Genomic DNA, 15,512 nt, shown 5'->3' on the forward strand with positions numbered 1-15,512 from the left:
TCCCCAAAAAGTTTCATTACCCTTCCAGCGAGACACGAGTTTTGGGTCATTTCATATTGGGTCAGTCTATTTCGTCGGCTGCTTAGATCCGCTCGTGCTGACGTGGGGCGAGCGTTACCCTGGGAAACATTTGTCGCTCTCTGCTGTAGATGTGAGGAAAGGAGTTACAGCTCTTAAATTCTGCATGCACTGGTTTCTACTGATCGAGGGGGCCCCCTGCCCAGGACTTACGGGACTTAGAAGACACATTCCCTGACCCCCTGCATTTTCAATTAGCAATAATGACGCCTCGGATAAACCTCATTGGCTACGATCCTGCCACTGCGCAAAGCTTGACCCCCTGCGTTTTCAAGTAAATCCTGTATAACGTGGACCTGTTTTCCTTCCGACAGTTGGCTGCCGAACGTCATCAATGAGAGCCTTCTCTTCTATCTCGAAATGCAAGCAGACATCAACGGCAGCTCTTTGAAACCTGTCAGAAATGCGGCCAAGACCACGTGGTTTATTATGGTAGGTCAGGCTTGATCTTAGACTTTTCTCCTTGAAAAGCAAAAGTCCGAAGGATAAGAACCGCTCAGCAGTACGGAGACTGAGTTTAACGGGTTCCCCGTCCCTCCATCTGGCTTTGATCTGCGAGCTTGCTCGTGCCTTTTGTTGTTGGGATCATTGATTAAATGGGCACGACTCCTGTCAGCCGGTTAGGCGCAGCGTATCAGACCTTTCAGGCCGACTCAAAATTGTAGGGAATTTAGCTTGAAGAACGGTTTCAGCCTGTAAAAAAAGCCACAGGCGTGACGGTATTCCTTGTAATAGGATCCATCATGAGAAAGCAGGGTAGGCCGCTGCAATAAAAGAAACACGAGGGAATGGCTACGTAAATTCCTTTTTTCCCACTTGACGGAATGGCGTGCGGGTGTGACTTCACGAGAGCTCTAGTAGTCAGGGAAAACGCAAGATACGAACATGAGGCTAGTTACAACCACAGACTAACATGTGTGAAGAAACGTGGGGTAGAAAAGCACAGCAGGGGTGAGCGGTGCAGGACACCCCCTCTTCCTCTCTCTCCCCTGCCTCCTCCTCCTTCCCCGTCCCCTGCCCCCCCTCTTTCTCCCAGTCCCCTCCCCCACCTCTGTTTTCAGGCTCCCTGGGAGGTGCAGTGCCTAAAGCATCTTTTCCCGGCCTCAGATCAACCCAGCGGCTCCCTTCCCCACGAGACAGCCCATTGGGCGTGCGGGCTGCGGAGCTGATGCTCTCATTCCCACCCCGCAGCCCTGACCGACCTCTCCTGCCTCCCAGGGGATACTGAATCCGGCCCAAGGGTTTCTCTTGTCCTTGGCCTTCTACGGCTGGACGGGCTGCAGCCTGGAGATTCGGTCCCCCAGGAAGGAGATCCAGTGGGAGTCCGTGGAGACGTCCGCTTGCGAGCGGACCTGCCTGTCCCCCGAGGGCTCCCACGTGCCCTGTGAGCGTCCGACCTGCAGGAAGGTGGCAAGGGTCGGCGGGCACACGTCGGACGAGGCGCTGAGCATGCTGTCTGAAGGTAAGCCCTGTCCGCCGAGGCGGGTGCGTCGTGGAGTCCCTGGGCCAGCCTGGAAGTCCTGTGTCAAACGAGGTGACATGGTGCGGGCCTGGGGGGGTCCGCCCTGCGGTGACGTGCTTCAGGCACAGCAGCCGACACCCATGCGAACCGGGCTCGTTACCGCCCACCTCTCTCTCATGTTTTAATGCTGCCTCCGCCCGGTGCCTCAGCAGGCCGGCCTCGCCGACCCGCACGTGCTCCCCGCCTTGGCTGGATGGCGTCAGGGACAGGAGAGCGCTTGTCATGCCACATGGCTGGCGGACCCGTAGGCGGGGCCGGGGAGGGTGGGACCGGCCTGGCTCTGTCGTAGCGGCTGCAGGGGGTTTGCCCGGCTCACGCGTGGCTGCTGTGGGTGAAAAGCCCGAGCCCAGACGGGCTCTTGGGATCTCTCCTTCCACCTAACGACGCTAGTGCCGTGCCCTCCGGACTGCCCTGCGGTCATCAAACCGGGCTCGCGGAACCCGCGCGTGGTCCTTTAGACATCGAGGAAGTGATTCCATACTGAGACATACGCGGAAACCTGCGGGAACAGCCGTGCGTGCTGAAACCCGTGAGCGGTCGAACGCCGGTAACCTGCCCGGGCTGGCGGCTGCTGACTCGTCTGGCCGGGCTGGCGCGTGTGCGCGGGGCGGAGTGACATGACCCTGCCCCCCTGGTGTGAGCGAGGACTACCCAGACCGGGGGGGGGGGGGGGGGCTGCCTTAAAACTGAAAGTTTTCAGCTCCTTAGCCCAGTGAAACTGAACTTCGAGCATCAGATGGGATGAAACCAAAACGCGGGGGCAAAGACACACACACAGGAAAAGGCAGCTGATCAAGTGATGGAGCCTCGCCGGCAGCCCTCAGTGTTTGCTCTCAGAATGCAGTGTTGACGAGAGCAGCCTTACTCTAACTGATGATGGTAGTGTTTGTACAGCACGAATTGGAAGTTTAGAAATGACTTTTTGCTAACGTACCGGTGTCCTCCCTGTAGAGGTTCCTTGTAAGGTTTCGTTTTAGCCCCATTGCAGCTTTTTTTTTTTCTTTTTAGATTTCATTTATTTATTTGACAGAGATCACAAGTAGGCAGAGAGACAGGCGGGGGTGGGGTGGGGCGGGAAGCAGGCTCCCGGCAGAGCAGAGAACCTGATGTGGGGCTCGATCCCAGGACCCTGGGATCATGACCTGAGCTGAAGGCAGAGGCTTTAACCCACTGAGCCACCCAGGCACCCCCCCACCCCCGTTGCAGCTCTTGATGAGGACAGGTTTGGAAATCACCGCTCTGCCCTAATCATATGTAACCTACACGCAGATTGATCCGTAGGACCAGATCTCTGGTAGCGATAATGTTTCACGAGCACACTGGTAGTTTCAGAAAGAGCCAGAGAGAATGTTGAAGAAGGTCGACGAATGAGCGTGTTCTGGAACATACAGGTTCCGTCATCTTTCCTCAGCTGATGCTGGAGCTGGCAGAAATGCACCTGCCTCGTCGGTCAGCCTCTCGCCCCATCTACTGTATCTGTCTTCGGAGCGGGTCTCTCATTCCCAGCACTGTTGGCATCTAGCTCGGCGGGATTCTTTGTGCCGGGGGTGGCCTGGGCCCTGTAGGATGCGGGGCAGCCTCCCTGGCCTTTGCCCGATCACTGCCAGTAGCACCCATCCCGACTGACCGCCAGCACTGTTTCCACACAGCAAATCCCCTAGACGCACACTGAGCCCAGTTTGAGCTCCGTTGTGTGTCTGGTATGAGGAAGTGGTCCAGTGTCATGCCTCGGCGTGTGGCGGTCCAGTGTCCCCAGTGCCGTCTGTTGAAGAGACTGTGTTTCACCGATTATGTGTCTTTTCTCCTTTGTGGAAGACTATTTGACCTTGCGGTCATGGGTTCATTTCTGGGCTCTCTCTTCTGTTCTGTTGACCTGCGTGTCTGTTATTTTCTGCCGGTACCATATTGTTTTGATACTAGGAAGGTACCTTGACATCTGGGATCGCCATAGCTCAAGATTGCTTTGGCTCTTCGAGGTCTCTCTCTTTGTGGTTCCGTACAGGTTTTAGGATTATTTGTTCTAGGTCTGTAAAAAAGCTGTTGGAATTTTTAGTTTGGCTCGATCCGAGGACCCCGAGGTCATGCCTTGAGCCGCAGGCAGAGGCTTCAACCCAGGGAGCCACCCAGGCGCCTCTCCCCTTTTTTTAAACAATGGGGTTTGAGTGAGAGTAACCGCCAAGTCAACCAGCAACAGCAGCCAAGGTATGCACTAGGGGTGCGATGGAAGGGGAGGGGTCTGATGGAAGGGGTGGGAGCCTAGGGAAGGGGTGTGTGACGGAGGGGAAGGGCCCTACGGAAGAGGTGGTGGTGTGGGGCGGAAGTGGCAGGGACAGACGGAATGGGCGGTGTGTACACTGGAAGAGGCGGGGCCGGAAGGGGCGGGGTGCGTGAGGGAAGGGGTCTGATGGAAGGGGTGGGGTCCTAGGGAAGGGGAGGGGTATGTGACGGAAGGGGCGTGGTTAGTGGCGGAAGGAGGGGCCCTGCGGAAGGGGAGGAGTCTGTGATGGAAGGGGCGTGGTCCCTGACGGTAGGGGCGGGGTGTGTGGCGGGAGAGGCGGGGCCCAAGATAAGGGGCGGGGTCTGGTGGAAGGGGCGTGGTGCGTGGCGGAAGAGGGGAGGCCGGGTGGATGGTGCTGGGTGTGATGGGAGATGGCAAGGAGGGGGCGGGGTGTGTGGCAGAAGGGGGCGTGGCGCTATGGGAGGGGAGGGGTTAGGGGAAGGGGCGGGGTCCGACCGGAGCGGTGGGTGGAGTCTTGCCTTTGCAGCCTCTCTTGGGAATCTTTAAACAAGCTGTCCCCTGCTCTGCAGTCTGGTAGGTTGTGTAGCCGTCCTGGGCAGGAGTTGGCTATGGAGCGCGGACAGGGATTCTGTTCGGAACTAAAGCCTTGAAATGCTTCGTGTCCTAGGACGCCTCCGGCCGTTGGTGAAGATCCGCGCATCCGACTTGGGCTGCTTGGGCTGCGCGTCCCGACCACGGCCCTGGGGATAATTTCAGGATTCTCTCGACCTGCCCTGGTCAGGGTGTCCCTGGGGCCACCCGCGTAGTCTTTGTAGAGGCTTCACCGGCTCGCAGTATGTTGTGCCTCCCCGCCCGACCGTGGGCGCGGGCTCCCTGGGGTGCGCTGGCGGGCGGGCTGGTGGGACGAGGCCATCCGCCCTGTCGTCCCCACCTGACCTCCCCGCCCCTCCTCTCCCTCCCCTCACCCACGCTCCCCACCCCACCTTCTGGTGAACCCAGCTGAGCCTCAGGAAGGTCCCTGCGCCAGGGGCGCACCCGGGGGCGTGAAGTCCCGGGGATGGCGTCGCGAGGGCGGTTGTCTCCTCGACGAGGCCTGAGCGCGCGTGGGTGCCCGAGCGGGTTCAGAGAGAGCTCGAACCTGTGCTGCGCGGGCCACCTCGGTGCGCCCCGGAGTCGTCTTTGAGTCGTGATGGCGGCGCGTCGCCCAGGGAGGGCCCAGCCGTGTCTGTAGTGGCCTAGGTCCAGAGCTGCGTCCGGAGCTCTGGGTCGGTCTGGACCGCGGTGCGGCTGTTGGAACGGAAGGCGAACTCGCTTCTGACCTGGCCCCGTGCAGGTGCGGACGAGGAGCGGGGCCTTTTCTCTTTGTTCCCTTTCTCGTTTCTTAAGACGGCAGTTGGGTGGCTGCGTGCTGTGAGGTCAGTTGCGCACGTGCGAGGTAGTGACTGCGCAACTCCACGCATGGGGCAGTGCTCCTGTGACACCCTCTTCCCTCCCACCTCCCCTCTTCTCCCCTCCAGTCCGTTCTCTAGGATGAGGGGTGCCTTTGGGTTTGTTTCTTTTGTCTTGAGGGACATCATACAGCCTGTGTCTTCCTCTGAGTGTGTCTCACTCAGCGTTGTATCTTGACGTCCACGTCGTTGCCCATGGCAAGGTGTCATTCTCTGTTCCGGCTGAGAGACGTTCCGTGCTGTGTCTGTGGCTGTGTACACACCCCGTGTGCTTGAACCCGGTCAGCGGACACTTGGGCCGCTCCCGTCGTGTATCACGAACGATGCTGCGGTAAACACACGGACGCACGTGTTTTTGTGAGTTGGTGTTTTCGTAACCCTTGGGTAAATACTTAGTAGTGGAATGACCGAATCCTAGGGTAGTTCTGAACGCTGCAGGCCCCTCCATACCGTCTCGCCACAGTGGCTCCCCTCCTCTGCGTTCCCACCAGGGGTGCCGGAGGGTCCCTTTGGTTCCACGTCCTCAGCAGCCCTGGGTTCTCGCGTGTTCTTTTCCTTTTAGCCATTCTGACCGGTGGGACGCAGATCTCCTTGTGGTTTTGGTTGGCTTTTCCCTGACGGTCAGTGACGTTCAGCATCTTTTCCCGCGTCTGTTGGCCGCCCGGATGGCTTCGTTGGGAAAGTGTCTGTTGAGGTCTCCGGCCCATTTTCTTGTAGTGGGATCGTTCGTGCCTTGGCCGTCGTCCTGTAAGTTCTTCCTGCCTTTTGGATACTAGCCCCCTACGGGGTGTGTCCTGTGCGAAGATCTTCTCTCACCCAGCAGGGTGTCTCTCAGTTTTGCCGATTGTTTCCGTCCGCATGCGGAAACTCTCTGTTTTGACGAAGTCCAAATCGTTTATTTTTGCTTTTGTGTTTCCTTGCCTCTTGACACAGACCCACAAAAGTGTTGTTATGGCCGATGGCGGAGAGGTGATCGCTTGTGCCCCCTTGTAGGGTTTCTGTGGTTTTAGGGCTCACATTTGGGGCTTCCATCCACTTTGAGCTCCGTTGTGTGTCTGGTATGAGGAAGTGGTCCAGTGTCATGCCTCGGCGTGTGGCGGTCCAGTGTCCCCAGTGCTGTCTGTTGAAGAGACTGTGTCTCGCCGATTGTGTGTCTTTTTTCCTTTGTGGAAGACTATTTGATCTTGCGGTCATGGGTTCATTTCTGGGCTCTCTCTTCTGTTCTGTTGACCTGCATGTCTGTTTTTTTCTGCCGGTACCATATTGTTTTGATACTAGGAAGGTACCTTGACATCTGGGATCGCGATAGCTCAAGATTGCTTTGGCTCTTTGAGGTCTCTCTCTGTGTGGTTCCGTACAGGTTTTAGGATTATTTGTTCTAGGTCTGTAAAAAAAAGCTGTTGGAATTTTTTTTTTTCTTTTTGAAGATCTTATTTATTTATTTGACAGAGATCACAAGCAGGCAGAGAGGCCGGCAGAGAGAGAGAGGAGGAAGCAGGCTCCCCGCCGAGCAGAGACCCCGATGCAGGGCTCGATCCCAGGACCCTGGGATCACGACCTGAGCTGAAGGCAGAGGCTTCAACCCACTGAACCACCCAGGTGCCCCAGGCTGTTGGTATTTCGATAGGCATTGCATTCCATCTCTAGATTGTTTGGGTCGTAGGGACATTCCATGGACACTCTTCCAATCCGCAAACAAACGTGGGCTGTCTGTCTGCCTGTCGGTGTCACCTTTCATGTCTTTCGTGAGTGTTTTATAGTTTCCAGAGTACAGATCTTCCACTTCTCTGGTTCGGTTTCTTCCTAGGTATTTGACCATTTTGGGTGCCATCGTAAATGGGATTGTTTTCTTTTTAAAACAGATTTTGTTTATGCATTGGAGAGGGAGTGAGAGAACCCAAGAGGGGGCAGGGAGGCGTGGAGGGAGAAGGAGAGAAGCAGACTCCGCGCTGAGCAGGGAGCCCCGTGCTGAGCAGGGAGCCCCGTGCGGGGCTCGACCCAAGCCAGGACCCTGAGATGATGACCTGAGCCGAAGGCAGACGCTTCACCGATGGAGCCACCCGGGCGCCCTGGGATTGTTTGCTTAATTTCTCTTTCTGCTTCTTGGTGTTAGAAATGCAGTGGACTTCTCTGTATGGATTTTGTAGCCTACAACCTTCTTGGGTTTGTTGATAAGTTCCAGTAGGGGCTTTTTGGAGTCTGGCAGGTTTTTTGTCTGTCTATAGTATCGTGTCATCTGCAGATGGTGGGAGCTTTCCTTCTTTCTTACCCATGTAGATGCCATTTCCCTGTTCTTTCTTATGGGATGCTATGGCTGGACTTGCAGTACGGTTTTGACCGGCCGCGGTGAGAGTAGAGGTCCTCGTCGCGCTCCTCATCCTCAGGGGAAAGGTCTCCGCGTATCAGCACTGAGTGTGAGGTCAGCTCCGGGCTTTCCTTATGCGGCCTTTATTATGCTGATGCTTGTTCCCTGTAAACCCACTTCGTTCCGGGCTTCCCCCCCCTCCCGCCCCCAAACCCCGAATATCTTACTTTTTTTTTTTTTTTTTTTTTGACACAGAGAGCGCAGAAGCAGGGGGAGAGGCGGAGGGAGAATCGGGCTCCCCGCGGAGCAGGGAGCCAGAGGTGGGGCTCAGTCCTAGGACCCTGAGATCAGGCCCTGAGCTAGAGGCAGAGGCTTTACTGACCGAGCCACCCAGGTGTCCCTGTTGAGAGGGCTTTTATCACGAAGGCATGTTGTACTGTGTCAAAAGCTTTTTCTCCCATCGGTTGAGATGATGCTAGGGTTTTTATCCTTTCTCTAGTTGTTTGTTTTTGTATGTTTGCTTTTAAAGATATTTTATTTATCTGTTTGACAGACCTAGATCACAAGTAGGCAGAGAGGCAGGCAGAGAGAGAGGAGGAAGCAGGCCCCCCGCTGAGCGGAGAGCCCGGTGTGGGGCTCGATCCCAGGACCCTTCGATCATGACCCGAGCCGAAGGCAGAGGCTTCAACCCACTGAGCCACCCAGGCGCCCCAAGACTTGATTGATTGATTTTTTTAATTATTTATTTATTTATTTCACAGAGAGAGATCACAAGTAGGCAGAGAGGCAGGCAGAGAGAGAGAGAGAGGAGGAAGCAGGTTCTCTGCTGAGCAGAGAGCCTGATGCGGGACTCGATCCCAGGACCCTGAGATCATGACCTGAGCCGAAGGCAGAGGCTTAACCCACTGAGCCACCCAGGCGCCCTTGATTGATTGATTGATTGATTGGTCAGATCACACGCAGGCGGAGAGGCAGGCAGAGAGAGAGGAAGGGAAGCAGGCTCCCCGCCGAGCAGAGAGCCCTATGCGGGGCTCGATCCCAGGACCCTGAGGTCATGCCTTGAGCCGCAGGCAGAGGCTTCAACCCAGGGAGCCACCCAGGCGCCTCTCCCCTTTTTTTAAACAATGGGGTTTGAGTGAGAGTAACCGCCAAGTCAACCAGCAACAGCAGCCAAGGTATGCACTAGGGGTGCGATGGAAGGGGAGGGGTCTGATGGAAGGGGTGGGAGCCTAGGGAAGGGGTGTGTGACGGAGGGGAAGGGCCCTACGGAAGAGGTGGCGGTGTGGGGCAGAAGTGGCAGGGACAGACGGAATGGGCATTGTGTACACTGGAAGAGGCGGGGCCGGAAGGGGCGGGGTGCGGGAGGGAAGGGGTCTGATGGAAGGGGTGGGGTCCTAGGGAAGGGGAGGGGTATGTGACGGAAGGGGCGTGGTACGTGACAGGAGGGGAGGCGTCTGGTGGAAGGGGTGGGGCCCTGTGGAAGGGGAGAGGTATGTGACGGAAGGGGCGTGGTTAGTGACGGAGGGGCGTGGCCGAGGTAAGGAGCGTGTTGCGTGACAGAAGGAGCGTCTGGTGGAAGGGGAGGGGCCCTTTGGAAGGGGAGGGGTATGTGATGGAAGGGGCGTGGTGCGTGGCGGAAGAGGCGGGGCCCGCGATTAGGGGCGGGGTGTGTGGTGGAAGGGGTGGGGCCCTCTGGAAGGGGAGGAGTATGTGACTGAAGGGGCGTGGTGCCTGACGGAAGAGGCGGGGCCCGGGACAAGGGGCGGGGTGTGTGGCGGATGAGGCGGGGCCCGAGCGAAGGGGCGGGGTCTGGTGGAAGGGTGGGGCCCTATGGTAGGGGAGGAGTATGTGACAGGGGGCGTGGTCCCTGACGGAAGAGGTGTGGCCCGAGGTAAGGGTCGGGGTGTGTGATGGAAGAAGCAGTGTTCTGAACAAGGGGCGGGGCCCGGTGGATGGGGTGTGATTGGAGATGGCAAGGAGTGGTTGGGGTGTGTGCCCGAAGGGTTCGTGGCGGGATGGGTGGCGAGGGGTTAGGGGGAAGGAGTGGTGCCCTACGGAAAGGGTGGAGTATTTGACCGAAGGGGCGTGGTCTCTGACAGAATAGGTGTGGCCTGAGGTAAGGGTCCGTGTGTGACTGAAGAGGTGGGGCCCGAAATAAGGTGCGGGGCGTGTGACAAAAAGAGGCGTGACCCTAAAGCAGGGGCGGGGTGTGTGGATGGGGCGGGGTGTGATGGAAGATGGAAAAGAGGAGGTGGGGTGTTTGACACAAGGGGGGTGGGGCGCGATTAGAGGGGAGGGCTTAGGCGGAATGGGTGGATTCTGACCGGAGGGGCCCAGGGCAGGAGCGGTTTCGTGGTTAGAAGAAACGTGTTTTCTTCCCCTGGCAGAACGCTTGTGGCACATTGAGAACATCTTGGGCAGGAGTGAGGGGAATAGTTGCATCTTACAGTGCCATTTCTCTCCCATCGTTCCTCTGTCTATCACAGCCCATTCCTTAGCCACCACTCCCCACTCACCTCTAGTCTCCTGCCTCCCCGCTCTTTCCTGCCTCTTCTGCCATTCTGCACTTCTCCCACAATCCCTTCTGTCGCCTATGACTCCTCACATCTCCCTTAAACCATTGCTTGTCCCACCTTGCACCACATCTCCCACAATCCATTCCTCCTTTTGCTGTGTCCTCCATGTCCCATAACCTATCCCCACATCTCCCTCAATCCTCTACTTTTCCTGCTATGCCTGGAGTGTCCCAAACCCCATTGCTTCTCCCACTATTCTCCATACCTCCCACAATACCCTTTTGTCCCACCATGCTTCACTTCTCCCACAGTCCCTTGCCTCTCCCACCATCCATTCCTCCCTCCTCCCACCGTTCGTTACATCTCCTTTAATCCATTTTTTCTTCCACCACGCCCTGTATCTCCCACAATCCATTTTTTTCTGTCATCACGCCCCTCATTTCCCATAAACCATTTCTTCTCCCACCATGCCCCACATCTCCCATAATCCATTTCATCTCCCACAATCCATTTCTTCTGTTGCCACACCCCCTCATTTCCATAAACCACTTCTCCCACCATGCCTCACTTCTCTCATAATTCCATGCCTCTCTCTCAGTTCGTTCTTTCCCCCACAGTGCATTCCTTCTCTCACTACTCCTCATGTCTCCCAGAATCCATTTGTTCTCCCACCATGCACCACATCTCCCACAATGTTTCTTCTGTCACCACGCCCCTCATTTCCCATAATCCATTTGTTCTCCCACCATACCGTTCTTCTGCTACAATCCATTTCTTCTATTGCCATCCCTCTCATTTCCCATAAACCATTTCTTCTCCCACAATGCCTTACATCTCCCATAATCCATTTTTCTTTTGCCACGTTCCTCATTTCCCATAATCCATTTCTTTTACCACCATGCCTCACATCTCCCACAATCCATCTCTTCTGTCACCCCGCCCATTTCCCATAAACCATTTCTTCTCCCACCATTCCTCACGTCTCCCACAATCCATTTCTTCTGTCACCACACCCTCATTTCCCATAAACCGTTTCTTTTCCCACCATGCCCCACATCTCCCATAATCCACTTCATCTCCCACAATCCATTTCTTCTGTCACCACACCCTCATTTCCCATAAACCGTTTCTTCTCCCACCATGCCCCACATCTCCCATAATCCACTTCATCTCCCACAATCCATGTCTTCTGTTGCCACACCCCCTCATTTCCATAAACCACTTCTTCTCCCAGCATGCCTCACTTTTCCCATAGTCCTTTGTCACTCCCATAGTCTTTTGCCTCTTCCACAATCCATTCCTTCTGCACCGTTTTTCACGTCTCCCATAAGCCATATTTTTTCTCCCACCATGCCCCACATCTCCCACAATCCTTTCCTTTTGTCGCCATGCCCCTCATTTCCCCTAAGGCATTTCTCCCACCATTTCTCACCTATTCCACAATCTCGTCTCTTGTTCACAGTCCATTGCTTGTCCTTCCATTCTCCATCCTTCCTGTGATCCGTTCCTTCTGCCACCATTGTCCACCTTTCCCACAGTCCATTTCTCTTCCCCCTTCCCTTATGCCTCCCACATTCCCGTGTCTCCTCTGTAATCTGTTCCTTCTCCCACCATTCCCTGCTTCTCCCCCAAGGCACTCCTCCCCCAGTTCCTTATCTCTGCCACAGTCCCCTGCCTGTCCCACACCCCGTTTCTTCTCCCACAGCTCCCCTTTTCCGCCCCGCTCAAGATCTCCCCCACTTTCTTTTCTGTCCCACACTTTTTCCGTCTGTTCTGTAATCCCTTGTTCTCCCTGCTGCCCTGTTGCTCTCACAGTTATTTCTTTCCAGTAATTGCTCATTTTGTCCCAGAGTTCCTGATGCTTTATTGTTTTGCAAGTCTTCACGATCTCTCGACAGGCACAGTTAGTACCCGGCCCCAGAAAGCACTCTCCCATAATTCCTGTCCCTTACCATACCTGGTTCAAGCCCATGGTCTCTTGGCTTTCCCATAAGGCCCTCTCCCAGAATTTCCCTTTCTCTGCCATCACCCCGTGTCCCACCAGTTCACTCTTTCCAAATTTTTTTAAAAATTTATTTATTTGACAGAGAGGGATCACAAGCAGGCAGAGAGAGAGAGAGGAGGAAGCAGGCTCCCTGCTGAGCAGAGAGCCCGATGTGGGGCTCGATCCCAGGACCCTGGGATCATGACCTGAGCCAAAGGCAGAGGCTTAGCCCACTAAGCCACCCAGCTGCCCCCAAAGCTCCTCTTCTATCCCGAAATTTTGTCCTTCATTTTCTTATCATTCGTCCACGGCTCTGTCTCCCACAATTCTCTGTAGTTTCCTTGAATTCCGTTCCCTTTTCTCACAAGATTCTCACACTCCCATAACTGTTTCTCTTTCCATGATGTACTGTTTCTTTTCATAGTTTTGTTTAATGCTTTTATTACTTTGAAGATGGCAGCATAACGAGCAGCGTTAGCTTCAGGCTACAGTGTAGGGATCCCACGGTTTTATTCTTCACCGCTCATGAGTGTGTTCTTAATCCCCTTCTAATCCTTCTCCCATCCCCCCTCCCACCTCACCTCGCTTCTGTTGATCTCCTCTTTTTCTTCTTTTATTTTCTTTCTTAAATTCCACAGTGAATGAAACCATATGGTATTTGTCTTTCTCGGATTCGTTTCACTTAGCATTGTATTCTCTAGACCCATCTATGTCATTACAGATGGCAAGTTTTTACTCTTTTTTGTGGCTGAGTAATATTTCGTTGCACATATATACTGTATGTGCTTTACACATTCATGTACTGATGGGTAGTTGGGCGGCTCCCATGGTTTAGCTGTTGTAAATAATGTTATGTTAAACGTAGGGGTGTGTGTATCTTTGAAAGTTAGTATTTTTTATAAATCACTTTTTTAGAAGTCTTTTTTATAGATGACTTTTTTATAAGGCATTTCAGGATGGTCTCCCAAGAGTTAGAAATAGGCCTGCCTGATAATCCAGCAACTGCACAAAGTACACAGAAAAAGGAAGTCAAAGGGCTGCTGGCACCATGACGTTTCGAACAGCATCGTCTGCCGCAGGCAAACTACAGAAACGGCCCAAGTGTCCATTGGCTCCTGAATGCATGAAGAAGATCCCTTGGAATATTATGCAGCTGTAAAGACCGATGAAGTCTTTCCACTTGCAGGCAGCGGATGGAGCAGGAGAGTGTTGTGCTAAATGAAATAAGCCCGAGAAAGACATACCACGTGATTTTGCTCATATGTGGAATTTAAGAAACAAAAAAATGAACAAAAGTGGAAAGTAGGAATCCAGACAGAGTCTTCACTGTAGAGAACGAACTGATGGGTTCAGAGGGGAGGCGGAGGGAAATGGGTTCAGTAAGCGATGGGGGAGAGGAGGGCCCTCCCCGTCGGGAGTAGCCGGGGTTGTGTGCATGCGGTGACACTAGACGGAGCACTTGAAACTGCTATTGCGCTGTGTGTTAGCTGATGGGAATTTTAGGTGAAAACTTAAACATTAGCACGGCTCCTGGGTGGCTCAGCGGGTTAATAAGCATGTGCCTTCCACACGGGTCATGGTCTCAGGGTCCTGGGTTGGAGCCCTGAGTTGGGCTCCCTGCTCAGCAGGGAGCCTGCTTCTCCCTCTCTGTGCTGCTCCTCCTGCTTTTTTTTTTTTTTTTGAATATTTTATTTATTTATTTGACAGATATCACAAGTAGGCAGAGATGCAGGCGGGGGTGGGGGGAGGGGCGGGGGCGGCAAGCAGGATCCCTGCTGGGCAGAGAGCCCCATGCGGGGCTCCATCCCAGGACCCTGGGATCATGACCTGAGCCAGAGGCAGAGGCTTTAACGCACTGAGCCACGCAGACGCCCTGCTCCCCCCACTTGGACGCGCGTGTTCTCTCTCTCCCTGTGTCAAATAAATAGAGTCGTTTAAAAAGATAAAGAACCATTAGCAGATAAGAGAAAAAATAGCGTCTATCCCACTGTCCTCATTCTCCCCCACAGTTGTTGTTTCTCAGTGGTCCCTGCGTCTCCCATAACACATGCCGTTTCCTTTGTTCTCCCTCATCCCCTTTCCTGTTACCGTTTCTCATTCCCACGGTGCCCCGTCCCCGCCGTGATCTTGTCTCTCCCGCGTGCCCGGTTTTCCTCCCCGTCCCACATTTCTCCTCTTTTCCCCATAATGTCGTGTTTCACGCGAGACCGTCTCCTGCCTCGGCGCGGTTCCCTCTGCCCTGGTTCTGTCTGTCTCGCGATGCCTTGTGTCCTGCGGCGCCTTGTGCCTCCCACACTCTCCCAGACCCTCCCGGCCCGCTTCTCGGTTATTTCGTGCAGTTTCCCACGTGCTCGCGCCGGGCTGGGCTCTTCACCGTCCCCGCTCGCTGTCCTGCGGCGCGGCTTTCCTCCACGCTCGGTCCTCCCGGCGATTCTGTTTCTTCTCGAGTCCCCGGACCTTCCCCACAGTCCTTCTCCAGTCGCCTGTCTCCCTTCGTGCCGTTCTTCCCCACAGTTCTCCGTCTTTGCCACATTCTCTCTCTGAGTCTGTCGCGCGTCCTTGCGAGTCCGTCCCTCCCCGGGTCCCGTTTCTCTCCACAGCTCCCCGTTCTCCAGAATTCGCGTCTCTCCTGCAGGTCTTTTCCGTCCTGAATTCCCCTGTGTCCTCCACAGTTCTCACTCCCACAGTTGCCGGTCCCTCTCGGGAGTCCTTATCTTCGCCTTCATTCCCTATTGTCACGGCTCTCCTCAGTGTGACACCGGGAGGCCCCGCGGTGGCCGCTGCGAGGAAAGTGTGGAGGAGATGCCCCCGTGCTCTGACTCTGGTGCATTTTCTAGATCAAAGTCAGTGCCCTGAAAGCGATCCAGGCACCGGTGTCTTAAGATCTCTGTGGCTCGGGGGTGCCCCCTGACCGGGCTTTCAGGGAGTCCAGGAATGACAGGTGACAGAGTGGGAGACATGCAGTGTGACTTCAGAAATGTGCACCTGCGTGGGGCCAGGAAGTTCCCCAGAACCTGTCGGCTGGCAGGCCTCGTCAAAGCAAGGGACCAGGAAGAGGGGCTGGCCCTTGGGTCCCAGGAGCTTGCCGGCTTCTGCACACCCCGCAGGGACACGCGTCAGGGGTTCACACTTGGCACCAACGGAGAATTAGTGCAAATCCCCAGCGGCCCCACTGGACTCCCTTCTCCGAGCCCCGCTCAGCCAGCGCGCTCTGTCTTCGTGGAGACCTTTAAGGCCAGAAGAGAAAACCCATGGAGATGCAGGCCCCCGGGACGCGGGTGCGGGCCGGGCTGGGCGGCGGCAGCGCTGGCATCTGGGAGGGCCGTCAGGGTACGGATGCGTCTTCTCCACGGAGCCCCGGGGCAGGATGAAAGAACAGGAACTCCTCAAGAGCCACAGGATCCAGGCCAGGCCCTGAAG

General features: G+C 55.4%; 1 protein-coding gene and 1 pseudogene across 1 annotated transcript in view; one reads left to right on the top strand and one right to left on the bottom strand.

Annotated features, from left to right (window-relative positions):
• Positions 1 to 15,512, top strand: part of GPR143 (G protein-coupled receptor 143) — a 37,285-nt gene that overhangs the window by 19,440 nt on the left and 2,333 nt on the right. The window contains exons 7-8 of the mRNA XM_047715437.1: positions 393 to 510; positions 1,297 to 1,540. Of these exons, the coding sequence (XP_047571393.1) occupies positions 393 to 510; positions 1,297 to 1,540 (362 nt within the window). The remainder of the gene's footprint in view (positions 1 to 392; positions 511 to 1,296; positions 1,541 to 15,512) is intronic.
• On the bottom strand, positions 157 to 333 carry LOC125092472 (uncharacterized; annotated as a pseudogene).

The sequence above is a fragment of the Lutra lutra genome, chromosome X (assembly GCF_902655055.1).
Source record: "Lutra lutra chromosome X, mLutLut1.2, whole genome shotgun sequence".
NCBI lineage: Eukaryota > Metazoa > Chordata > Mammalia > Carnivora > Mustelidae > Lutra > Lutra lutra.